Below are 27,053 nucleotides of genomic sequence, written 5' to 3'. Positions count from 1 at the left end.
CGCTTAAAGGCCTTAATCACTTCTAAGATGCAAACGCTTGAAACAACCGGTTTTACATTAAACCTCGCCATGTGTGACAACTCGTTAACTCTTTCACCATTTACTGTTCTGCCTGCTGAAGCGTTTCTTAGACTTCCTGATTTCAAAACCTGCCAGGAACTTGAATACCCCTTTCTGGAAAAGGTGCCTCAGAAAGACACTGGTAACCACACACTGCTTATTTTTTTCCGTCTTTTGTATTTCTCTTGCGGACAGAGCGAGTATTTTACCACAGTGCAGCCTCGCTGCGTGCTGGAGCTGCCCCAGTTGTACAGTCAGTGCAGGAGCACTCCCATTCTTCGCCGCCTGAACCAGCGCTTGAAGCGGCAACACCGCGACCACTCCGTATGGCACAGCCCCCTTTCTGTTTACCGCCCCGCGGCGGGGCCTGTGCGGCGCAGGCGGCCTGGGGCGGTCCCAGCCGCCGTGATGGCGACCGCGATCTTTCCTCCCGCCGTCCCTCCCCTCCCCTCCACCCGCACCCGTTATCGCTGCCCTCGCCACCGCCAGAGGGCCAGGCCTCCCCGCTCACCGCCTCACCGGGGCGGACAACCGGCACGCCACGGGCGGGAGGACCGCGCCATCGGGCGGCAGCCAATAGCGTGCGGCCACCCACCATTCAAACGGCACGTCATGGCCAGTAGGAGCGGTTGGCGGGCGGGAAGAGGCGGGGCGAGGGGGCGGACCGTTGTGTTTCCGTAACCGTTGCTCAGGGCGGTTGGTCCCCTCGGTGGAGAGTGAGCGCCCGGCTGCCGCTGCTCCGTAGAAGCGGTTCCTGCCCTGCCCGGTGCGGGCGGGCGCCAGGTAAGGGGATGGCGGCACCGGGGCAGGCCGGGACCCACCCTCTATCCGCGGCTTTCTCGGGGGGAAGCGCTGCGGCCAGGCGCCGCCGCAGCCTCTCTCCGCCCCCACGCGCGGGCGCCGGGCCGCGGCCTCTCTCCCGGAGGGTGGGCGGGCGAGCCCGTCCGCTGGGGACCTGGGGGTAGCGGGGTTTGTCTCCCCGCTTTGTTCGGGACCCCGCCGTTCTCCTTTGCAGTGGCGCCGGGCCTGGCGTGGGGGAAGGCCGCGGCCTGCTGGTGAGGCAAGGGTGCGCCGTGGAGAGGGGCGGCACGGCACGGCTAGGCCTGGCCTGGCCTGGCCCAACGCGGCCCCTCCCTTCCCCAACGACCGAGGCTCCGCGCCAGGCCTGGGTCGGGAGCGCGGGCGGGGCGGGGCTGGGAGGCGGGCCTCCCCCCTCTCTGCACGTGTGTCCTTTCCTGTCAACACCGCCGTGGCCCCGTGTGGGGAGTTCAGGTTCCTGGGGCGCCGCGTCCGCTCTCGGTGCTCCTGCTGAAAGGCCCTTTTTAGAGGGGAAAATCTCTTTTCACTGTCTGAGGATTGGCAGAGTTTTACCTTGGGCTACGTTTGTGCTGGTGCTTAGTGGTGAGGCTAATTCGGCTCTTGAGCCGAGCCAAGCTTGGAACAGTGGTAGATGTCTCCACCATTATAGTGGTGGAGCTAGAAATGTGGAATGGTAATCCTGAAAAGGTCCTGCACAGCCCAGTCTCCTAGGGAATTCATTATACTGGTGAATTGAATATTAACTTTCGGTATAGGCAGTTTTGTCTTGTGAGCCTTGATTGCCAATGTTTCCTTTGGTTTACTGCATTTCTTTTCTTGCCTTCAGCTGGCTCCCTTCTCTGACACACACAAGTTTGTATCTACCAGTGGGGGGGATGTCAGAATTGGAAAGTAGAATTACTGGTTATTGACGAACTTTGCTCTTCCAAGAGGGGGAAACTTCAGTGTCTTTGTTTCTTCTTAAAACTTGTGATGATGTGGTGTGATCTAGTGACTACAAGCTAGCAGTCTTTTTCTTCTTACTTTCTTGACAGAAGTGAAATGTCTTTCCACATACCTAGTGAGAAGGTCATTATGAAAGACCAGAAATGAATGTATGTGGCAATATGTTTCTCTTCCATTCTCTTTAATCGTTTTGCTCTTGGTTGAGTGAGCGGTAACATTTTTCTTGACCAACTTTTAAGCTCCAGGGAGCTTTGAGTTAAATAGGTTGGCTTGGTATTGGATCCAAAATCCTGTTGATCTATTTCCTTAGATTTCCTAAAGGGAAGTCATAATGGTGCAGAAAACACAGATTTCAACTTGGGAGTAAGTGAATATACTTGTAATCATGTGTCTGTACAGTACAGAGTTTGTTGGTTGAAACAATTTTCTTTCGAGGTTGTTTGGATATGAATTATGAAGCCCTGCACATTAAAAAGTTTGTGTATGGGAACTGTGAACATTGGGCTGGTGCCAGCTGAGACCCAGAAAATTATCAGGGCTTGAAAGCGAATAAATGAAAAATGTAATTAAAAAGGCACAGTTTAGAAAAGATCTTTATTTTTCTTGATGCCAGTAATGGGTTTTGTTATCTGAACAGATTAAGGCTGCCTTAAAGGTGTAGTCTTTTGAAGTGGGATTTAGGGAATGAGGAGTGCCTCACAGGGGTGCAGAACAAAGTGGTAATTCTTGGTAGGTTAAGAAGTGATAGTTGCCTTTTTTAGTGTTTACTGATTGAAGTCCTTATTAAATTTCAAGAAAAAAAATAAATAGGTCTTTCAACTAGCAAGATTGTTCATGACTTTGAATCACATTCTAGTATTTCCACTTCCTTAAATTCATTTATTATTCTGGACTTTCATATCATTGGTATCTACCTCAGGCTGTCTTACATGATGTGATTTAGCTTTGGGTCCTTCATTCATGCTTTCCAACTTAAAACTGCCTTCAGCTCCTTTTGAGAATGAGGTTGGAGGAAGGGGAGGTTTTTCTGCCTTCAAGAAGAACTGAATCATCAGGTTATCCTTGGGCTGATTTCACATTTGTGTGCAAATGTCCAGGTTTTCAAGTTTGGCAGAGAATTGCATTTTCTTATCCCATGAAATTTTGAAGTGGCTGTTTTAAGTAAAAACCATGAATTTACGTGTCCTTAGTAACAACTTTGTGAAAAAGTGTTTCCCTTTTCAAAAAGGACTTAAACTCCAAAGATTCTGGTTTTCACCACTTTGTCCCAGGATCTGGCAGCTTTGTCCTGGTGAGGCTTTTGACTTTACACATGATGCCTGAGGTGTTCCAGGTCAGGAGAAAGAAACAGTTGGCTAGAGTGTAGGGTTGGAACTAGATGATGTTAAGGTCCTTTCCAACCCTAACTATTCTGGGATTCTGTAAGTACAGCAGCAAAGGGGAAATGAAGTCAGATGAGGTTCTTGCATATGCTGAAAGTGATGGCTGGACTTGGTGAAGGAGCAGTGTTTAAGACTACTTACGGGAGATGAGGAAGAAGTTGGAACTGTGCGAGTGACTGGGGAAAGAGCATTAGTAGACATGAGTCTCTTAAAGAACTATCTTTGGGGTCAGAAAAATGGACAAGGAGACAGATGGGGATTGGGATCAGGACTTGAGCCCAGAGGTGGCGAAAAGGAACCTTTTTTTTTTTTATGTGAACAAGGGCAGAAAAGGCAGGGCACCCCCGGCCCGGGAATTAAAGGGGGGTGAAGAGAGCATGGAGAAGACTTTGAAATGAAAATAATGGAAGTTGTATGTCTTGGAGTCAGAAGAAACAAGGCTATGACTTTAAGTGGGTTAAACTGACCGGGATAAATCAGAGGAGTGGGAGTGCAGAAAGGAGAAACAAAGGTAGAAGACAGTTGAGCTGGAAGAGCTTGTGCCTACGAGTATAAACTAGAACTCTTGTTAACTTTTCTAACTGGCAAGTATCAGTGGAATGCTCCTTCAAATGTTACGCAGCAGAGATGGCCAGATGTTTCTGTTTCAAAGCAATTAGGAATATTACCAGTAAAATCCACATGAGGGGATTTTGCCAAGGTTTTGGTTTCTCTTTGACTTTGAGAGCTACACAGGTGCAAAATGAAACAGCAGCAGCAGCTTCAGGAAATGCCAGAGTGAAAGTTTATTGGTGAAAAGCCTCACTCAGCCCCATCCCCCAGTGTGTTCTCAAGGTCTGGGATTGGACAGTAACAGTATTTTCCTTTCTTGCCAAAGAATCTTAACTTTTCACTGCAGGTTAGTTAATGTGTAATGAATGAGCACCTAGTTAAATGTTTGGTTTCACCTGATTTTGTGGCTTCGTATTTATAGCGAACAAGTTAAAATGCTTATTTGCTGGGTTGTTTGGTGTCATTCTCTTCCCTCTCTCTTTCCCTTTTCCTCTCCCGCCATCTTTATCATTCAGATGGTGATAGTATGTAAATTAGTATGTATTTTACCTTAGTCTTTGAAGATAGCCTCACTTTGTGTTGAGACTTGAGTCACAGAAGTTCAAGCTTTTCTTCTATGGATACCTGTTTTCAGAAGGCAATGACATATACCAAGGCACTTTTCAAAGAGTTATACAGGACTTCTCTGAAGTTCTGTCTCCAAATGTGAAGATGCAGTTGTGGTTTTCCCAGCAGCCTGGTATGGTGGACCAAGGGTGGTAGTTACTTAAACCATGTTTTACTAATATCGGGTAAAACCTTATGATGCAGATAGAGGCATGGAATTTGCTTTCTCAGGATATTGTGTGATTGCTTTGGTGTGCTCTACTTTAGTTTGCTACAGGCCTCTGCAAAAAGCATTACATGCTTTGTGCTGAATAGGTGGAAAAGAGGAAGCATTCAACCCATACAGGAGCCCAAATTCTGGTGTTCTCCAACTTTTGAGTGTTTGACATAATAAATGGCAGAAAGTATGTAATGTGGCTGCGTGTATTGAATAGATTGGGTTCTTCTTATCTTAACATTTGGAAATCCTTTCAGTCATTTTTTTTAGAACCACAGGAAAACCGGATTAGAGGATACTTAGGTATCATCCCGTTTACTTTTTCCCTTCTAGATCATGTAACTGCATTTGTAATTGTGGTCAAATACACATTTTGCCTGCTTTTGATGGGCTCTGATGGAGATTGTTGATTCACAGTTGAATACTGGTCTAGATATGTACATTTAATACATCTGAACGTTTCTTTCGTAACAACTGAAGTTTAGCTGTCATATGTATTGATTTACTTCTTTTCTAGGGGTTCCTTTTGGAAAATGCCAAACCGGAAGTTTGCGGATGGTGAGGTGGTGATGGGCCGTTGGCCAGGAAGTGTCCTGTACTATGAAGTACAAGTGACTAGTTATGATGATGTTTCTCATCTTTATACTGTGAAGTACAAAGATGGGACTGAACTTGCATTGAAGGAAAATGATATAAGAGTAAGTACATGTTTATATAATTACCAGTGTTTATAACATAAAATTATATTGATTTTTTGGTGATGTAGATAAAATACAACTTATAATTGGACATTCCCTTTGCAAGTTTTCATTAACCATGTCTTCAGGGAATTGGTGCTAAATAATAGCTTTTTCCTACGTGACATTTAAAGTAGAAGTCCAGAATGTTGACCCATGTTTAAAGAAGAATGATTGTTTTCTTTACGATGAACAAACAGTGAAATATGTGGGGAAAAAAACAAGTCAAATCCTTCAGGAGCTCTATAGCATGATTGTGGGTGAGAAATTGGTTTTGGGTCACTTCTAAAGCCAGTAATCAGAAGGTGCTACTCGTTTGACCTTTTTCCACTTACAAATAACAAAACCGAAAACCAAATGCAAGCGTGTAGTCAAGGTTCAATGTAAATATAAATAGCATATGCTCTTTAGGTGCATACTTAAAACATCTGTGAATAGTTTGTACTGTTTAGGACCCCAAAAGTTTTGCTAACTGCTCTATTTGTGACAATTTGGAATCTTTGAGAAAGGGTCATGTCATATGTATGTCCTTTTCTCACTATGTATCTTCATTATTTCATTTTTTGTTACTAATAAAAGCCTTTACAACTCTGTGCAAGTTTCATTTCAGTTCAAAATGTGATCATGCAGGAGACAAAAAGCTATTTGAATGTTTGCTGTAGTTGATTTTTAAGGCCCGTTCCAAAGCCTGCAGAAGTTCAAAACCAACTTGTGTGTCTTTATGTGAGAGATAGTTTCACTTCGGTGGCAGTGTACCTGCCCTGTAACTGGCCTTTTCTTTCGGACTAGATGGTTTCTGCCACAAGGTAGACAGCCATCTTCACTGCTCTAACTTGTTTACTTTCAACTCCAGCTGAGAAAATGCCTTTCTTTGTTATAAAAAACATTTCTGCCTTATAGAAGTTGTGGAAAATTTACATGGGAAAATTAGCATTGTAGACTTCACAGAGACGTAAACCAACGCTTTTTGTGAAAAATGTTTAAGAAATCAGTTATCACTTCTAATTTAGTGATTTAGCTGACTTAGGGTTTTTTTTAGTGTTGATTTCAGCTATGTTGCCTTAAACAGATTGTTGCATCTTGGTATGCCAAATGTATTAATCAACCTAAGTAACTGAAATGATAACTGTTTGTTGTGGTTTAAGTCCAGCCATGCAGTCTCTCTCTCACAACCACGCCTCCACGCCCCCCCCTCTCCTGGGCATGACGTGCTGTGGTATTGAATACCTCTTTGGTCAGTTTGGGTCAGGTGTCCTGTCTCTGCTTCCCTCCCGGCTTCCCTTCCTCCCTTGCAGAGCATGAGGCTCAGGAAGTCCTTGGTCAGAGTAAACATTACTGAGCAACAACTACAAACATCAATTCATTTACCTGGGGAAAAGATTAAGAGGGTAGTACACTTAAGAGCTTAATGCTCATGCAGATAGCTTACATCCATATGCTGATTTCTGTAGCTTTGACAGTAATTGTCTGCAGTTGGAGTTGAGATAGGATTGTGGTTACCAACAGAAGGAGTATGCTGTAGTGGCTCTTAACAGCCTTTGCACAGCACCTGTAAAGGAGATAAGAGACAGTTCTGTAGAGCTGTGTGCCAGAGTCCTTATCAGGAAAACAAACCAAGTTTCTAAAATTGTTCTTTGAAACATCTAAGATAAGATTTTGCTTTCTTCCCCTCTTTCTTTTAGTCCCAGTCAGCATTCAGGCACAGGAAGAGCCAGTCCTCTTCAAGTTCTCCCTCCAGAAGAAGTTCTAGCAGATCTAGATCTAGATCTCCTGGTCGGCCAGTAAAAGGCAGACGTCGTTCTTCTTCCCAAAGCAGAGAACATAAAGATGACAAAAAGAAAACCGTTTCGGAAACCAGCTTGGCTCCACTGGCATTGGTTGGTTGGTTTGTTCTTTGGGGGGGGGAGGGATGTGTGTGTTGGATTATTTTAAAACAAACTTTTGCTATTTGAAAGATTTATGTTATGCAAGCTGGGTTTATTATTGTAAAAGCCAGCTGTAGGTAATACTGAAGTCATTGTTAGCATATGCTGTATGCTCCCACTTACGGAACAGGGCTAAAGAAGTTAGCCTCCTTTTAAGATGTATTGATCAATGCATAGTAAGTATTAGAATTTGAAATAAAATGAGTTCTGGTTTCATACACAGTTCATGTGAGGCTTCTGTGGGAAAACTGCAGCATTCAAATGTAAAATATATATATATATATATGGCCTTGCTGACTGATAATATTGCACAACTGTTTTTATTATAAAAACTGTCCTGTAAGGATTTGGAAGTTTATCATATATTGCTATTACTTTTTTTCAGTTGAAATTTGCCAGGTTTGTTCTTGGTCTTTTTTGTGAAGGTTCTGGTGTTCTGTAAATGCAGAATAGCAGTGTTGATGTTTCTCTATTAAGAGACATTTCTTCTGCCTCTTGTGCCCTTGAGAGATAGCTTCAAGGGGTACTTGTCTGAGGCACAGTCCCTTGAACTGTAAATGCCTTCTGCTGGCCTACTGAAAACAGATATGTTTTAGTTAAGTTTCAAGTACACTAGACCAGACTATCTAAAATAAATAGATAGGTTTAATTTAGTAAATTGCTACTACCAAAACATTCTTTGACACTGAAACTCTTGTGGTTTTGGTTCTGCAATGATCTCCTTTGGGTTGTGTGACCCAGTGCATAGCTTGTGGACCATATGCTTGCTTGAAGCCAGCAGATACACTTTACTTTGGACAAAAATGGCAAAATATCTTCGGTGGTTTTCTCCTGGCTTCTGAACTTAATGGGAAAGCAAACTTTCAGTCCCGCAAAGCAGTGTCATACATGGGACACTGAAATTGCCTCTGCGTTCCTAATAGCATTGTTATTTTGTATTGGACAGTCCCTAATGCTGAGTCAAAAATAACACAGAAGCTGCGTTCTGTTGTAGTGCCACTGTTAATAAGGGGAAAGAAGAAAAAATTAACCATTTTCTTTACTGAAATGATTTTTCCTCCCTTGTTTGGGAGCTGAAACTGTCCATACTGCAGATGTTGAAGCCACTTGTTTTCCTGTGGAGAAAACTGGAGTAGTGGCAGTAGAAAGATAACCAGATAGTTACTGTTCTTAATTATTCATTGTATACTTAATGCAGCTGTTATTTTCAGAAAGCTAAAACTGTGTTTTTTCTTGTAACCAGAAACCAAGTGAGAACAACACCAGAAGGTACAATGGTGAACCCGAGAGTACAGAAAGAAATGACACATCCTTCGTAACCTCAGAGGTATGAACATTGTATTTACCCTTAGTCTGGTGTCACATTCTAACAGCTCTCTTGGAAGCCCTTAGAAAAGGGACATACATTCATCAAGGAGAACTAGAACGCAATGTAAAACTTAGAGGTCACGTAAGTTTACTGTCCAGCCAAGTGAGTTCAGGGGAGAGGGGGATGAAGTTGTCAGAGTACTGGATTTGCGTTTCTGTTAAACCCTCAGTGATTACTTGTGTTCATTGCCATGCTTCTCCAGTATGAATGTTTGGCCTTAGAAAGTGATTTATTAATTTATGTGTTTTTTTTTTTCTAAGCCAAGCCCATTCCGATTGTTAGCTAATGCCCAGACTTAGAGTAGAAAGGAGAGGAGGAGGAGGAGGATGGAGATGGATGCCTCTATTGGAACTGCCACTGATACATAGTCGTGGCCTAAGTGATCACAGTGAAACTGGTTTTAGCAGTCTCTTCATATAAATGTATAAACTTAAGTATTGTATAGGAGCGAGGTACGTTTTGTAGTGAATAATGTCCTCTTAAATATAAAACACTGGAGTACAGTAGGTAATACCACTGGGAATCTTTTTTAGTGAATTATTTTTATTCATTAACAGCAAAAGTTGAAACCAGACCGGGAAATAGCGCGTGTGCTTGAACAGTACAGCTTGCGTTCCAGAAAAGAAGAAAAGAAAAAAGAAGAGATCTATTCAGAGAAAAAGACTTTTGAGACAAAAAAAGTAATTGAGAAAGCACCATCAAAAACAAAGGAGCTAGAGTTTGGAGGAAGAATTGGTATGTGTGCAGATTGTCTTGAGAGTTGAAAACTAGTACTTTTCTGGTTTTACTTGCTGACTGACCATACAGTTGTGTCAAGAACTCTTTGTCCGATGTTTGTACCCTGGATGCAGAATCTAGAGTCACTCATGTGACAGTGCTTCGAGTAGCCTGTGCTGGCATTGGTGCCACCCAGGAATCATTACTACACTTGGTTCTCTTCTGAAATACAGTGAAGATCTTGAGCCTTCCACTTGCACAGTGGGATTTAATTATTTCCAAATTAAACTTACTTAAGAAGTAACTAGCAAAGTCCTTACAGTTGTGAAACTCAGCAGTGAAGTACTCTTCATACAGTTCTATTGAAAAGCTTTAAAGGGATGTAGTGGGCATGATCCTTTGGTTTGGTTGTATGACCTCATATGAAAGTGAGAACAATGACTCTGACCCATTACATGACTTGGGGGTTGCTGCAGTCTTGCTTCAGGAATAGATAATGACAACCTCTTCTCTGTCACTAAAGTTAATACTGATATTTATCATTGGGACTGAAACTGTTGTTAATGTTCTGTGTTTATCTTCTCATACTGCATGATGCTTCTTTACAGGGACCTTCATGCTGATATTTTTCCTGCCTGCTACTGTACTCTACTTGCTCTTGATGTGCAAACAAGATGACCCCAGTCTTATGAACTTCCCCCCTCCTCTCCCAGCACTTGAAAGTCTTTGGGAGGCAAGGGCGTTTGGTGTTTTTCTTCTGTGGTTTTTCCTTCAAGCTCTGTTCTACTTACTGCCAATTGGAAAGGTAAGCTGTTCAGTAGCAAAGAAGTTGGGTCTTCATGGATAATTAATTAGTGTTAGGCTGGAAGGTAGGATATGTTCTTAATGCAGTGAATTTGAAAGCAGATTAAATAGTTTGCCATACTAAGCTAGAATATAGCTACTGCAGATTTCTGTAAGCTTAAAATAGCACAGTTTAGGAGTTTAATGGCTGTGCATTTCACAGTCTTACAGCAGAAAAGGCAGAAGGAGTTCAAATCAGAGCATGGATAAAATTTGCCTGATAGAAACCTGAAATTCTTCTAGATTTCTCACTTTAAAATTGGCAAACTATTTGAGACTGTTTCTTAGTGATGTCCAATGTTTTGGACTGTAATCTTCTCTTACACTAAGCTATTAATCTCTCTGGTCATATGTATATCAGGCAAATGCTCCATTTCCCTCATTTTGTAACTTGAGGGACACTGGCAGGTTCTGAAAGAGCACTACAATAAATAGATCGTTTACTCATCTTGTTCTGTTGCTGTACATGTTTACAGTGATTGGAGCTGCTCTGTTTTCTTGAGACTGGTTAGGAAGAGATTTTTTAATGTAAATGTTTCAAATAAGAACTGTCACCCTTTTGCTAGCAGACTATGCTTTTGAGAGCAGACTATGCTTTTGAGAGCAGTACCTGATTTGCAAATGTCTAGCTGATTACCTTGATTAAATCTCTTTGTGGTGGAGATGTGCTTGATTAACCTCCCCTGCCAGTGTCCTCAGAAAGTACTTTATTGAAACGATGCTGTTTCATTCTTCCTAGGTGGTAGAAGGCCTGCCTCTTTCAAATGGAAGGAAACTGCAATACCGGATAAATGGTAAGCAGGTTGCATTGCTTCTTCTGAAGGTTGATACCACTGGCTGATTTGCAATACTCTGTACCATAAAACACAAATGAGGAAAGATACATTCTGTGATCAAGCTAGGTATGTCTAGATGGTCCTGGATGCCTCCAATTTACAGACTAACAAGAAGCGTGCTGTAATTGATTTACTATGTTCTTGCCTGGCAAAGAACAGTTCTAAGTCCTTATTCAGGTCTGTTTTCACTTCTTATGAATAAAGCAGGTTTCTCCACTAGGTTTAGAGTATGGTTTAACATACTTCAGCAGTGCTGCTTTTTCAGGCTTGAACAGAAAAGTGTTTTTTGATGCCTTGCTGTTATTCCAGACTACCTATTTAATTGATTAGTCAGTTCAAGGACACTGGTGGTAGTGAATCCAGGTGTTTCATTAAAAAGGTTGAGGTGGGTTTTCTTATAGTAGAGCATTGTGTCATACACCATCTTAAAGATGGTGTATGCCCTCATAGATGCAGGGTGAAATGCATCCTGTGGAGGTGAGTCATATTAAAGCTGCCTCATAACTTCGTTCATTTTGGACCTCTGTCTTTAGTAGGGGCATACTGCCACAAGGTTTTTTCTCTGTATTCTGATAAAGGGAGGAAATAAGCTATGTGATGTGGGTGTTTTAAAAAAGAAAGGAGAAGGGAAAGGGAAGAAAAGAGGTCATCGTCTTGCTGCTTCAAAGGCTAATTCTCAGAGCAACTTTGAAAGCCTTCTTGAGGAAAGAAAGACAGCTAGCAGCAGGACAAGAGGCAATGGGCACAAAGAGGTTCCATGTGAACATCAGGAAACACTTGTTTTTCCAGTGAGGGTGACTGAGCACTGGCACAGGTTGCCCAGACAAGTTGTGGTATCTCCATCCTTGGAGATACTTAAAAGCTATGTGGACATGGTCCTGGGCTGCAGGTAGGAGCATTGGACTAAATAAGTTCTGGAGATCCCTTCTAACCTGAACCATTGTGACCCTGTGAAAGGGTTTGTAGAAAGTACTTAGGTGAGGGCCATGTAAAACTGCCTGCTGGTATCTGGGCATCATGCCATTCTCTGTGATTTAATGCACTACAGAAGTTTAGTGCTCAAGTTTTTACCTGATTATTTATTTGAAAACTTTAATGACCACTATCAAGGCATACATGAAAATAACCATATTTTCTTCTTGAAGTTACCTACTATCATTATCCAGCACTAGTATCAGCATCCATTTTCCCACTACAGTATGAAATGGGATCTTACCCTGTAAAACGTGGTTGCACTCAAAGAGTGTCCCTGCATCCTAGCTCTTGAGGAGGAGCACAGGATATTTCAGGGCTGAGATAGAATCTCTTCAGTGTATTGCTGTACCCCAGAAATTTGAACCTGAAGAGCATGGGATGTGTAAGACAGCATTGGATTATCAACAAATCTTGGGAGGTGTACGAATCCTGGACTGGGTAGGTTCTACTAGAATGATTTATTTGCACTAATATGTCTTTTGTTTACATCCTTTAGGGTTTTATGCTTTTGTTTTGACTGCTGCAGCTATTGCAACTTTATTATACTTCCAATTTGAACTTCATTACCTGTATGATCACTTCCTGCAGTTTGCAGTGTCAGCTGCAGCTTTTTCGATGGTGTTGAGCATTTATCTGTACATTCGGTCCCTGAAAGCACCCGAGGAAGAACTGGCCCCAGGTGGAAATTCTGGTAAGTTAGAAATATTTTGGATCATTTCTTTCCAATTACTTGCTACAGTTTCATTTTTATAAATGAAAGGCTTAGATCTAGGGCTGAGTATTATATTACTGTTGACATCTACTTGCAGCTAATATAAAATGCATGCTGCATGTTTAATGGCAGGTTTTTGTGCACACTCAGGTACTGTAATGTACTTAAGATTGTAGTTGGATGATTTTGAGTAGCTTGCACACAAATATTTTGGCTGCTCTAGTCCCTTAGAGATGAGAGGACAGTTCCTTCCTTTCTATTTTCAGCATTTGGCTGAGGCTTGTCTAGTTTGCTTCATAGTGCCCCTGCCAATGGGCCTTCAACAGCAGGGAATGGAAAGGAAAACCAAAAGCTGTAGATGTTTTGGCAGTGGGAAGTCAGGTACAGAACTTGAAATTACGAAGCTTAATTTTGCTGTGCACTTGTGTCCTGGGTTTAGCAGCAGCAGTCATTTTTTTCTCCTTCTTGGTAGCTGGTGCAGTGCTGTGTTTTGACTGTTTGGGTTTTAAAAGTACCCTTTAAAAAAATCTGAATGGAGTTTCCAAAAGACATTTTGATTCAGTCCTGAGACTGCCTGCTTAGAAAGTATCAATTCTATGCAGATGGTTTTGTTAGGACAAGGATAGATTGGCATTAAATATTAAACAGACTGCTTTTAAAAATGGTCATAGGGTGGCTAAGAAAGGGAGTTCATGGACAGACCATTTAGTGCATTAAGATGAAGTGTTCAGAAGTCGTTAGTTCCTTCATCAGTGCAGCTTGTACATGTGTAAAGGGAAATAAGTGATCATAAATTGCTTTGTCTTTGAAAATGCAGTTCTAGTCTCTGTAAGTGGCATAGTAGCATTCTATAACTGTTCTGCAAAGTGCTTGTTGTTGGTTAATTTGGTGTAGGATATCTTGAAGTCCAGGTACTGGATCTTCCTTGTCCATCTCTGATGACAGCTGTGACATTCCTTTAGATGTCACAGATAACGGAATTCTTGCTTGCAGACAAGAGGGCCGAAGTAGGAGGAAAAGTAGAATTACTTAATACCATGAGACCACATTCATGGAAAATGTGTTGTGTAGTTCAGGATAAGGCTGAAAAAAAAGAAGAAACAAGTGTCAAGGAGAAATAAGACTGCAGTAACTTCTAAAGTGTTTACTCCTAATAAATAAAATATATGGACCTCTTAACCATGTGGGTTGTGCTTTGTGTTTTGCATAGACTCTTACATGTTTCTTGCCAACCTAAAGGATTTTTATGTTTGAGAGAACTGTAATAGGAAGTAGGAACTTCTTTATAAGGAGCGTAGTGACAGATAAAAAGAATACTGCTAACAAAGACTGTGTTACCTGCAGGGTATTTTGTTTATGACTTTTTTACTGGACATGAATTAAACCCTCGTATTGGCAGTTTTGATCTCAAATACTTCTGTGAGCTGCGTCCAGGATTAATTGGCTGGGTGAGTCAGTAAATCTTAGTTACTTTATTCACTTAAATATTAGACAAATGGGGCATTTATATATAGATATATATAAGAAAATCTATTGTATATAAAAGTAGATAACACATGCTTATGTATATAGTACATATAATAATTATATAAAAAATAAGTATATCATATATAAGTAAAATACAAAACATATTAATACAAATAAGTGTGTATGTTTATATAAACACAAGTTTTCTATATGTACTTATATATTCTATCTATAACATCTGAAATACATGTATATATGTGTATTTCATCTATAATAAATATATATAAATGTATATGCATATAAGCATATAATATATAGAACAATATATTTCTTTACTATATGTAGTCTACATATAAAATACAGATATATAGATATGTATAGATATACATATACACAGATGGATATATCTATAGATATATATCTATAATTATACAAATATCTATAGACAGATATTTAGATATCTAGACAGATCTAGATATGTTACATAACAATTATCTACATATAGCTAATACATCTGATATAAAGTAATATCCATATTTTATGTAGAGATATATGGTATAATTTTATAATTTAGAATGCATACAATCTAGTATAATATTAGATATAAAGATACATATTTTTATATATCTAAGTATATAGATACCTATATATGGGTGTATATATAGGTGTATATATATAGGTATCTATATATATGTAGATACATAGATATACCTAGAGATATTCGTTATCTATATAGATAGTATGATATTTATTGTCTGTAGATATATACTACCTATTACATATAGTATATAAGTATATATTATATATACTACTATATAGTATATATAGAGATACAGATATTTATATATCTCTATGGAGATATAAAAATATGTATATGAAAATATAAAATACAATACGTATATAAAAGACATATCATGTAATGTAAAATAAATACCTATATATAGCTATATCTCTATAGAGAGATAGATCCATATAGCTATATATAGAGATACATATTATATAGATACATAATACAAAATATATTAAATGTATTGAATTATATTTATGTATTATATATCTATATATAGGTATATAGAGATATGTATATTATTTTACATTAGATCTATAATATATATTATATACTTTATATATAATAAAGATCTATAAAAATATAATTATGTCTATAGAGATAGCATAGCTAAAAATCTGTATATAATATAGATTATATCTCTGTAGTATATAATGTAATATATACTATATAGCTCTATCTATAGATGATCTATTTATTTTATATTTACCTATAATCTCTGTAGAGATGTATAGATGTATGTTGCTCAGGGAAGGGCAGGTTGGACAGAGCCTTGGGTAAGATGGTTTAGTGTCAGGTGTCCCTGCCCATGGCAGGGGGGTTGGAGCTTGATGATCTTAAGGTCCCTTCCAACCCTAACCATTCTATGATTCTATATATATGTAATATATTTTACATTTATGATATATAAATATATAATACATAATTAGACTCTATAATATGTTATTTATATATGTTAAATTTTATATATTTAAATACATATTTATAAATAAAAATGTAGAAAATATAAAATGTATTATTTAATATATAAAATGTATTGCTATTATAATTTATATATTCATAATGTATTTGCAATATATTTTATGTATCTATTATATATAAATATATAATATATTAATACATTTAATAATATATTACATTTTCTATATTAAAATATAATTTTATAAATAAAAACATAAAATTGTATGTATTATTTAATATTTAAGGCATGCATTAATAGATATTTATTACAGTTTATAGCAATATGGAGTATATGCACATATGTTTATATCTATAAAAATATTTTTGTATAAAGATATGCATACACATATATATATATGCACACACATAGATATGTATGTTTGGTATTAAGGATACAGTATGTGTTCATAAACAGGAAAAAGTACTTAGAAACAGTTTCATGCTGCCAGAGTTTTAATTACCATTTTTACGCAATTTAGGAAAAATTCTACATTTTAGCTTCCTTGGTTTATGGGAAATGCAAATCCTTCTGAAAGTATTCATGTGCTGAGGTTATACAGCTCCAAAAATGTATTTAGTTGCAAACTGTGGCTTGTGAATTAAGTTATGTTTTTACGACCTAAACATAGCTCAAAACTACCTGTATTAATATGTCCTGAGGTCTAACAGAAAAGACCCTTGTCTTCTCCAAGGAAAACTTATAATAAAATGTTCTCTGAACTAGGTTGTTATAAACTTGGCAATGCTCCTGGCGGAGATGAAGATACACAATCAGAGCATGCCGTCTCTGTCAATGATACTTGTGAACAGCTTTCAGCTTCTGTATGTGGTGGATGCTCTTTGGAATGAGGTAAATGACAATCATATTGAACTGTTGGCATTTCTAATTATCATATCACATGAATGAAGTCCTGTACTTTCTAATTTCCTTCCTCTTTGTTTCTAGGAAGCCGTTTTGACTACAATGGATATTACCCATGATGGATTTGGATTCATGCTTGCATTCGGAGATCTGGTGTGGGTTCCATTTGTCTACAGTCTGCAGGCCTTCTATTTAGTTGGTCATCCTACTGCAATTTCTTGGCCTGTTGCTGCTGCAATCACAATTCTGAACGGTAAGTTATAATAAATGTTTTTATTACTGGTAGTAACCATGTAGTACTGAGTTTCTGGTTTTGAGTTGTAAGGTGAAGTTTTAGCTAAGATGCAGTGATCATATTTTCTGCATTACCACAGGTGGTGGAAGCATGTCTCTTGCTACAAAGAATATAATAAACTTGTATTAATGAAGTATAAATGAGACACCCAGTTGCTCTGTTGAGGGCCTTCTTTAGATGGATGTCATCTGGAGTTTCAGAAGTGACTCAGATGTTTTGAATGAAATGCCTTTTAGAGTCAGTCTGTGTGACTCTTCTAAAAAGGAAGTCAATAACCATGTTAGTTATGCTTTACTGAACCTAGAGTAAAAGAGGTTTTTGTTGTTTAACAATTTGCATCTCCTTTCCTGATGTCCGTAATTACAGACTCAAGTCAACAGAAAGCATCTCCTTTTACCTAGCAAATGCTTTGAGAAACAATCTTGCACCTTTAGGAGATGTTAAATTCCCACCAGTAGGGCATTGCAGTTTGTCACTTCATCTAAGTAGCAAGCCTTAAAGAAAGCTTTTGTAAAAGTGTCAAAGAATTCAAACACCTGGAAAAAATAGGAAGGCATACAAGTTAGTATGTGCACTGCTGAGAAGCACAACATCCTTTCTGCATTGTCAGGGGATTTTTCTTTATTTGCTTTATCTGAATTACGTTGTGGTCATGTATTTTAATACTGTAAAGAGTTGGTCAGTCTGTGGAGTAGACACTGCAGCAAATACTGGGCTGCTAGTAGAGTTGTTGCAGCACATCACCTTATGTGAATTTCAAACCCAAGTTTACCTTAATAAACTACAGGTCAGACATAAAAGTAGAAGTAAAAATAAAGGTTCTCCAAAATGTTAGGAGTAATGTGCAAGAGCATATAGAACACAGGTTTCCGATAGCATTCCTGTCTTGTTAGAGCTCTGAGAACCAGAGAATATAAGTTACCTTGCCTAAGGAAAAGGCTTCAGTGTAATGAGAGTGGCAGAGAGCATGCAAGAGCTTCTGCTGAAGGAAAGAAAACTGTGCAATACTGAAAATGCCAAATACTGTTTCTTTTCAGGTATTGGCTATTACATATTCCGTAGTGCAAATTCCCAGAAAAACAGTTTCCGAAGGAATCCAGCAGATCCCAAATTGGCCTGTGAGTGCATTTTTTATTTGTTCAATTGCTACACAACGCCTATTTGTAGTGTTTAAAGACACATTTCAGTTGCATTGACTACAATACTCTATTCACAGATCTGAAATCTATACCCACTGCAACTGGGAAAGGGCTTCTTGTCACAGGCTGGTGGGGTTTTGTTCGCCACCCGAACTATCTTGGTGATATCATCATGGCTCTGGCGTGGTCCCTCCCCTGTGGTAAGTTCCTGAAGCTACGATGGAGTTTGCTAACAGTGCTGGTGCGTTTTAGCATCTGAGTGGGTTTGAAATGCAAAGTGATAATTATTTGAGATGCTGAAACCTGTAATGAATTGAATGGTGAATTTCTCTGGTGTAAGCTTAATGCAACACCTCTTTTCCTTTACATCTTATCCTTTATATCTAACTATAGATTTGACATCTCCCACTATAGATTTGACTCTTCTGACACTTCATCATCAAGTAACAATGGAGCTTGCTAATAAGTTGTTCCTTACATTTTTTTAACGGCTTTGCTAAAGTGTTGTCATACCTGCTGGCTCATGTCTAGGCTTTCATCCACAAGTCAAGCAGTGTGCTCTGAGCAAAGATAGAATTACTATCTCTAGCCAAAATAGAGAAAACCTCTTGGGGCTTCCATGGGTCAGCTCTGTGCTTGTAGGGGTTTACCTACTTGTCCGGTTTTGAGAGCTAGGGAACTTAAAATATGTGCCAACTTTGCATGTGTTAAGTTGGTAAATTCTGAGACTGAATTTTGAGGATTGTTTTCTGGGATTTTTGGTGGGTCGTTATCTGCATGTAAATACGTCACATTTTGCACTATCCTGTTGAGCTTTTGATGCTTTACAACTGTAAGATGCTTCAGCCTATGACAAGTATGGCACCAGCTCAGTACACAGAATAATAGAATAGTTAGGGTTAGAAAGGACCTTAAGATCATCTAGTTCCAACCCCCCCTGCCATGGGCAGGAACACCTCACACTAAACCATGTCACCCGAGGCTCTGTCCAACCTGGCCTTGAACACTGCCAGGGATGGAGCATTCACAACTTCCCTGAACAGCCCATTCCAGTGCCTCACCACCTTTACAGTAAAGAACTTTTTCCTTATATCCAACCTGAACTTCCCCTGTTTAAGTTTGAACCCATTACCCCTTGTCCTATCACTACAGTCCCTAATGAAGAGTCCCTCCCCAGGATCCCCGTAGGCCCCCTTCAGATACTGGAAGGCTGCTATCCTATCTTCATACGGGAGGTGCTTCAGTCCCCTGATCATCCTCGTGGCCCTCCTCTGGACTTGTTCCAACAGTTCCATGTCCATGTTAATAGCTAACATTTCATTGCTCTGCCTAAAGAGACTTTCTCACTTTATTCTGCAGGTTTTAATCACATTTTACCATATTTCTACGTTATCTATTTCATCTGCTTGCTTGTTCATCGAGAAGCTCGGGATGAACATCACTGTAAGCAGAAATACGGCTTGGCATGGGAAAGGTATTGCCAGCGTGTACCATACCGCATATTTCCTTACATCTACTAGAGCACTCCAGACGCCTGATCTGCAGATTCCTTCTAAAGTTAGTTTCTTTATAAATAAAAGTATACCTCTTACCTTTGCACTTGGTCTGTTTGTTATTTAGGCTTTTAAAAACAAACAAACAAAGGTGACCAAGCAGTGGAGTGCATCAACAGCTATTTACAAGTAATCTTAAAATGTGAGTTATGGGAACTGACTGTCTGTGACTTCAATTTTTACCAAAATTGTGAATTTTAAAAAGTCTTGGAGCCCTTATCTTTCAAGTTAAATTTTATCTAGAATCCTGAGTTTACATTTTTTTATTGCATTTAATTAAGCACTGTGATGTAAAGTATATTATTTTCTTAATACAGTAAATAACAGAAATTCCATCCAGTTCATTTTTTGCTGTTGCTTGTACCATCTAACTTCAGCTGTCTGACTTAGTTGCCTGAACTGAAGGAGCAGCAGGGCCTTTTGGTCAGTGGAAGTGGGAGCAGAGGATTTGACCCATGTAAGGGGCCTGTGCTATTGGCAGTGCTGTCCTGCAGCCGCGGGCCAGAGCTGGCACAGCTCAGCTGGGTGCTTGTCCCCATCCTGGCTTTTCATTAATGGGATTTTTTGGTCAGGGAGGCTCAGGTGACCCCTGTACCTGCAGGAGGGACAAAGGGATGGGATGGGAGTGGGAGGAGAAGTAAAGGGGCACAACCATCCCATCCCATCCCTGCGTTCTTGAGGCAGTTTCAGACCAAGGGGGACTCCTGGCAGCACCCCTGACCCTAGAGAGAAGCCATGCTGCTGGCTCAGGCTCCTGAAGGTGGATGATACAAACACTTGTTCCAGCTGTGAGCAGAGCTGTGGAAGCGAGTAGCAAACCCTACTCCTGCATCCAGTGGTGAACACAGGGTAGCAAAAGGTGCAGGAAAGAACAAAATGACCACAGTTGGCTGCTTCTGATCTCTGTATATGTCTTAATGTACCATAGCGTTTACCATGTGTGTATAATAGAGCTTCCATGTTTTTGCTGTACAGTCCGTCTGGATTTGAAAAGGCGATAGCTTTGGGGTTTTTTAGGAACAGGAGATACCAGTAACTAAATCCATTTCCAGTACTTTTTAAAAATATGCTCATTGAATAAAAAAGGTTTTGTAAATTAATGCATTAATTCTGAAACCAATTGAAATGGTCACTGAAATATTTGTATTGAAAGAGATGCTATGAAAATATAGGACGTGCTCCTCAATCCAAAGTTGGGTTTTTTTTCCTTTTAATTTGGCATTGCTACCTCATACGTAGGTTTTGCCTTTTGTACTGTTGCGGATAGAGAAAATGGCTATTTTTTGCTATTGCTATTTAAAACAACATTTTTTTACATGAGCCTGTGGTTAAACTCAGCCACTTCCTAATATATTTTTGTATATATTTGACTTTTTAACTAATGTATGTGTTCTAGTTACTACTAGCCGTGGTCTCTGGCTAACTGGCTGTAAATCAGATGCCTTTGCAGTATTGACTTCACAGGTAGAATAATTTCACTGAAATAATCTTGCATTAACTAACTTATATTGTCATCACACTGAGAGCTTTTCACAGACCTCAAACAGGAGGTTTTATAGCACAAAGCGTCCAGAACAGCTTAGCAGAATCTTAACTCCAGTGCATGTACTTGTGTGCTTGCAGGAAGGTTCCTAATAAATGGGAATGTTGCTGTTACTCATCAATCATTTTCAGTTCTTTTAAAACATTGATGTAATTGAAAACTATTACAATCTTTTTAAATAAAAGAACCCTCTATTTTGTACACAGGCATCTTTTTAAGGAGAATTGTACATTTGAAGTGTAAATAATGTAGCTTGATTGTGACAGTTGCCTCCAAATATCTGTAATGGTGGTGTTGTAAGGGAAATGTTTTAGGACAAGTACTTTGATTCCTGGTCTAAGATAGCAGTGCCTGTAACAAGAGGAGCTGTCACTCCTGTGCAGTAACAGATTAAACTGGGATATGCTGCCCAGTGGATTGATGGGAAACAACAGAGCAATCATCCAAATGCCCCAGCCTGCAGCTGGTGGTTCAAAGTGTACTGATGGAGGTGCTGCTGCCATCCCAGTTTCATCTGTTGCCACACAAGGCTGTTGAAATGTAACGCGGAGCCCTTGTCTTTCAGAAACAGATTTTGACCAATGGTAACTTCCCTATATTTACATGCTCAGTTTTATGTGAATTTGATTTTGAAGTAATTGTTTTTACTACAAACAAGTCTATAAACTGAAATAAAGCTTTTGCTTAAAATCCAGTGCCTTTTTTTTTTATTCCAGTTTGTGGTGGGGTATTAAAAAAGATTTACCTGATGAAGTAAAGGTGCGTGTTTGCTGACGTTCCTTTTGTATCTGTGGCTGTGGGCTGAATGTTACAAATGTCTGCTAGAAGCTTGTGGTGCTTCTCTTTGCCTGCCTGGGCACTAATGAAAGGAGGGCTCCATTTAAAAGGTATTCTCTGTTTTCTTCCTTTCCTTCTGCTTCTCTATATGCAAAAGTTTATGGAGCCACCAACAGCTACTTTGCTCATCTCTCTGAACAGAAGAAAATCAAAGCCCTAAGAAGTAGGTGGCATGGCAGGGGTTAGGGAAAGCTGGCTCGGAACCTCAGTGGACAGCAGCTTGTCATGTTAGGAAAAACTTACCTTTACTGGGAAAGATGATGGCTTCAGATAAATGAAGATCTCATCACTGACCATGTCTGAGAGCTTCCAGTGTCAGAGCTGGCACAGCAGGGCCCTTGCTTGTGTGACTGCTTGACTCCATCCTTGCTCATGTGATAGACTGATGTTGTCATGCCTGGAGGTGGTGGTGCCCTGGGTCTTAAGGGGGCAAGGCTCACCCATTGCCTCCTTTTGTTCGTCCATTAAAATTAGCTGTAAAAAGACAGAATTAACACTTGGGTTTGCCTGGTTTTACACTGTATTTTTTCCCCACAGCTTCTTCTGGAAGTCAAAAATGAAACAATTCCATGTAGTTGTGGGATAGAGCTGAAGGGTACCACACAGGAAATCAATTTTGTGCTGATCTGACCTAACGCAAACAAGACTGTGGGAAATTTAACACCAAACTAAATGACCACTCATGGTAATTTTGCCTCAGAAGGTTACTTACCAGAGGTAATGCTACACATTTGTGTAAATTACATCTACAATGGCTCATGAAAACCTCACCAGAAGCACAGTTCTTGCCTTGTGTGGAGCGAAAGCTGTCCCAAGGAGGATGTGAAACCTCTCCAGTGTGGGGTGGGAGAACATCTTGCACCATCTGTGTATAACCAAACCCTCCAACACTGTTCTCTCGTAGAAGTTCCCTAAAATTAGAAGAAAATACTTAGATAGTGCTTTTCTGTTTGTAATATTTCAGAAAAGCAAAGCACTGCCTTCGGTTTGGTTTGGGGTTTTTCTGAGGAGTTTAAAACATCAGTTCTACCTGTTGTAGAGCTACTGTAAACACTACCAGCGTTGTGGAGGACCAGGAGAAAAGCAGGTCCTGCCCACCATGGGAGCAGGGATACCTTTTTGAAGACTGAGGTTGCTGAAGGGGATTGGTACTCCAGCTGCTCTGTGTGTGTGGTTGTCATTCGCACAATCCATCTTGCTCCTCAGAAGCCTCCCTAGTGCCACTGAAGCCAGATGTTACAAGTCATTTTGCATTGCAACTGAAAATGGGGTGTTCTGAGCCAGTAATACTGCCCTTGTAAAATACTTCTTGTGGAATATGCAGGTGCCAGGAGGGTTTCAGTCAGTCCATGCAACAGCTGTGAGGAATGTCTCTGCAGATGCTCAGGAGAAACGTTTAACAGAGACCCCAAGGGTGAAACTTACATTTAAACTGATTTCTGTAGCTGCAATGCTTTGGTTTGCTCTACACAAGCAAGTATTCCTGTGACCAGCCTGGCTCCTGATCCCGAGATTTGAATGTGCAGACACGAGCTTGTCCACTCTCCCAGGACCAGCTTCCCAGGACTCTTCCTTAACAGTGCTTGTATTCCCTCTTGGAGCCATGTATTGCCCCGTTTAGCCAGCCTGACCAAGGACCTTACTGCTTCTGTTTCAAATTGCAGAAACTTCTAAATGTTACATCAGCTGCCCAGAAAGAGAATCCATCTAAAGCTTAAATTCAGATGAAGTGAATTCCTGTGAAAAGTACTGTAATACCTGGTGCATCCTTAGGAATATAAGTGGGAATTAATGAACTGGGAAAGGGGAGAAAAGGGGGAAAAAAACCTCGAAGCCACATTAAAATTCCAACCATTCGCTTTTGGCAGCACAGCTTTAAAAAGCCCTGCACTGTAACTATTAATAGAAAAGCCTTTCTACTGGTGAGACAAATGATGCTCATGCAAAGCTGTTCAAATGGAATGGTGTAAAGGACCAAAGCAGAACTATTTCATGCTCTTCTCTACTCGTGATGTTACAGTCTTGCCAGGACTCCTCTGCAAGCAAACCAATGCTATAGACAAAAGACACTGGGGACCATATGGCGATTTCTGTATGTTTTTGTATCTGTTTTGTATCTGTCACAGCCTTCAGGGAACGGAACTTGGCCAGGCTCAAAATGCTCAATTCCCACCAAAATAAATGGGAGTTCAAAGTCTTCAACAGCCACGGAGGCTGTGTCTGTGGAAATGAGATCTGGGAGTGATCACAAAGGGAACTGTACCTGAGCACACGCTGCAACAGTCCTTGTTCCTACAGGGCTGATGGCTTCATCAGTCATGGTGTTCATTTAACGATGGTTCACAGTGCGCTGAAGCTTCCACTATGTCTGCTGTCCCCTGCTTCAGGAACTGAACCTCTTGCATGGCCCCCCCCCCATATATATATATATGTGTATGTATATGGAGAGAGGAAAGTTCTCAGTACAAATTGGTATGGCTGCAAAACTAGAGATTTGTATACGCTCATGGTTCTTTAGCCATGAAACAACACAGACATAAAAAAGGTTGTTTATTCTAATTTTTACGAGCAAGCCAGTTCTGTACAGGAATTCGATTTTGATGTGAAATAATACCAGATGCCACTAAAGATACGGGAAGATAGTAAAAGCAACAATATATTTTCAACTACCATTGATTTTTGTTCTGTTAAAAGTTCAAGGACAAGTAACTTATCCTGCATTTCTGCAATCAGAAGTGTTGCTTCTTTGTTTGGTTAAACTGTTACGAAAACAGCCCCTAAAAAGAAGATCAACTGCAGTGTGCATTTCACAGTTGTGTTCTAAGTTTGCTGTTAGAAATGAGAGCCCAGAATCATCTCACTGTTCTCAACTGGCTTTAATACTGAGTTACATCTGCTGCTGGGATGAAAAAGCAGATTCTGTGATCATGGATAACTGGCAAAACTTCCTCTCTGTCAGCTCAGAGGACGTCAGGATCAGCTGCACATATGCAGCACAGCCTGCAGAGGTAACAGGGTGTTTACCTACTGCAGTAAGTCAGAGCTCCAAATAATTGTGTGTGTTCCTGCTCTTGTTAAATGAGGGATACGATTTGCAATTTACACAGGCTTAGCTACTTCCACCTAACAAATGCGCTTAGGCGGGATTTAAAAGCATCTGGGGATAACCCTGACCTTAGAGCCAAGCCATAGCAGTGATTAAATAAAAGATAGGGTTTTGGCTGCTTTAAGAAACAAACAGACATTGAACTTGTGGCACTGGAGGCATTCTGCCTTTACCTGCAGTCAACTTTCATAGAATAGAATCACAGAATCGAGTAGGTTAGAAAAGACCTTTAGGATCATAAAGTACAACCATTACCCCAGCATTGCTAAATCCAACACTGGACCATGTAACTAAGGGTCTCACCTACATGGTTATTGAACATTTCCAGGGGTGGTGGCTCCACCACTGCCCTGGGCAGCCTGTTCCAATGTCTAACCACCCTTACAGGGAAGATATAAGGCGTTTTTCCCAATAGCCAGTCTAAACTTCCCCTGGTGCTAATAGTATCTTGAATAGAACATACAACATCCAATCTCACCTTCCCTTTCGAGCACTCCTCCCTGCCACATAGTGTTGGCTTAAGCAGACAGGTTTCCTGGGCAGAGATTTCTCTTTATAAACATCAGACCCACCTGCTGCAGTACCATGGGGGCTCCAGACAATCTGTGTCACAGGGAAACGATGCTGGTTTGTCACCTCTTAAGCAGAGGCTTCATTTCTGGTACTTGCTGGTGTCATGGAAAGGTACCTGGGAGCTTCCAGTCGTGACTTTGTCCCAACTTCTTGTGCCAGTCAAATGGTTCTTCATTATCCTCAATGCGCTTCTGCAGGTTTCAACACGTGAGGTTCAGTTTTGGAATAGAGAGCAATTTAAGAAAGAACAAGAATAAACCCATGTAGTTAAGTTTTCATTTAGGTGTGCTTTAGATTTAAGTTTAAGTGACACTGTTAGATGCATTGGAACGTGCTATAATGAATACTTACATTAGAATGAATACTTACATTAGCCACTTTAGTGCTAAAGGAATACCATATGATCACTAACAAGGAGGTTAAGCAGTATAGATGGCTGAATCCTGCCTCTGCTTACATAGTGATAAAAATGAAGCCAAATTACAATAGTAAGGCAAAAATATGAATTATTGACTTTAATAATACAGCTTTGGGTAAAATATACATTGCTGTTGAAAAACAGAAGTCTTCTCATCATTAGTTTTGGAAAACATAAAATTCCCCTTTACACCAAATGTCTGCTGGTTAAGTTGGCTTGATAAAGAGCAGTTCTGTGCAATAAGTATATATTTAAAGTTAAGACTATTTTTCAGTGAGAAGTAAGAAAAATTATCTACTTTTCCTGCTTATACTGAGATTACCTTACTACAGCCCCATGGATTTCCATGGAGTCATTTCTGATTTGTACTCGTGTAATCAGGCTAAGAAGAATCAAGTTTTCCATTTAAACCATTTCTTAATTCAGTTGCAGATTTTCATGCACTTCTAGATCCCGATTCTAAATTAACCAGAAATGAGAAAAATCGAACTGAAGGAATAAGGAGAGAAGACTTGCTTTAGCGATAGTCCTCATTCCAGTTAAAAATTAGTCATGGCTAAGGCAGGCTTTGCAACAGGCAGGAGCTTTTTCAGTCCGGTTCTCACAGCAGATATGTACAATAGCACTGGGTTCAAAACATCTTTCTAGTTGCTTTTGAGAGCATGTTAAATTTACCCCTTTTTAGTAGGGATTCTTTGGTAACAATCTGCAAGATTAGGTCATTATTTTTAAATCCTGCACTCTTGACTATGCAAACCCATGGTTTGAAACATTTCTTTACCTAAAAGAAAAGCTCGACTTATGAAGGAAGGTTTCCTCTTGTAACACTGATCAAACCTGCAGCCCTTATGGGAGCAGCCTTCATCAACTGGTTTTCCATATTTGTAATAATATTAAGAATTCACCTCAGCTACAGCAGAAGTTTATCAGCAGACCATAACTTTGTTCTTCTTGTGAAGAAACAAAACCCCAATACATCTGTAATACGAAATGCATCTGTAATATCAAACACCAAGTGGCCCAAGCTAAGGTACTTT

General features: G+C 40.0%; 1 protein-coding gene and 1 long non-coding RNA gene across 4 annotated transcripts; one reads left to right on the top strand and one right to left on the bottom strand.

Moving 5' to 3' along the window:
• The first annotated feature begins 735 nt into the window (after positions 1-735).
• LBR (lamin B receptor) lies at positions 736-19,582 on the top strand. Its single transcript, XM_061350474.1, has 14 exons — positions 736-843; positions 5,099-5,279; positions 7,001-7,195; positions 8,487-8,570; positions 9,170-9,347; positions 9,938-10,134; positions 10,912-10,966; positions 12,480-12,674; positions 14,040-14,143; positions 16,415-16,540; positions 16,637-16,805; positions 17,885-17,965; positions 18,064-18,186; positions 19,346-19,582. Exons 2-14 carry the CDS (start codon positions 5,115-5,117, stop codon positions 19,504-19,506), a joined length of 1,833 nt encoding a protein of 610 aa, XP_061206458.1. The 5' UTR covers positions 736-843; positions 5,099-5,114; the 3' UTR covers positions 19,507-19,582.
• Positions 13,650-24,303, bottom strand: LOC133210777 (uncharacterized). Of its 3 annotated transcripts, none has more exons than XR_009725018.1 (3): positions 24,183-24,303; positions 22,214-23,626; positions 13,650-13,778 (listed from the first exon to the last, which is right to left on the bottom strand). It is a non-coding gene; the product is annotated as an uncharacterized LOC133210777 (long non-coding RNA). The 3 variants fall into 3 exon arrangements; XR_009725016.1 differs by lacking the exon at positions 13,650-13,778 and adding an exon at positions 21,842-21,941; XR_009725017.1 differs by lacking the exon at positions 13,650-13,778 and adding an exon at positions 21,842-21,941 and having other exon boundaries at positions 22,214-22,830.
• Between the last annotated feature and the right edge of the window lie 2,750 nt (positions 24,304-27,053).

Source organism: Neopsephotus bourkii, unplaced genomic scaffold (assembly GCF_033783945.1).
Source record: "Neopsephotus bourkii isolate Nb327-2 ecotype Australia unplaced genomic scaffold, CSIRO-AGI_Nbou_v1 NB_518, whole genome shotgun sequence".
NCBI lineage: Eukaryota > Metazoa > Chordata > Aves > Psittaciformes > Psittacidae > Neopsephotus > Neopsephotus bourkii.
Note: the sequence above shows the minus strand (reverse complement) of the source record. Positions and strands in the feature narration are given on the sequence as shown.

Coding starts and splice junctions, on each gene's coding strand:
- LBR (XM_061350474.1), top strand. CDS start 5,115: ATGCCAAACCGGAAGTTTGCGGATGGTGAGGTGGTGATGGGCCGTTGG. Junction 8,571..9,169: donor CATCCTTCGTAACCTCAGAG/GTATGAACATTG, acceptor ATTCATTAACAG/CAAAAGTTGAAACCAGACCG. Junction 14,144..16,414: donor GTCCAGGATTAATTGGCTGG/GTGAGTCAGTAA, acceptor TCTCTGAACTAG/GTTGTTATAAACTTGGCAAT.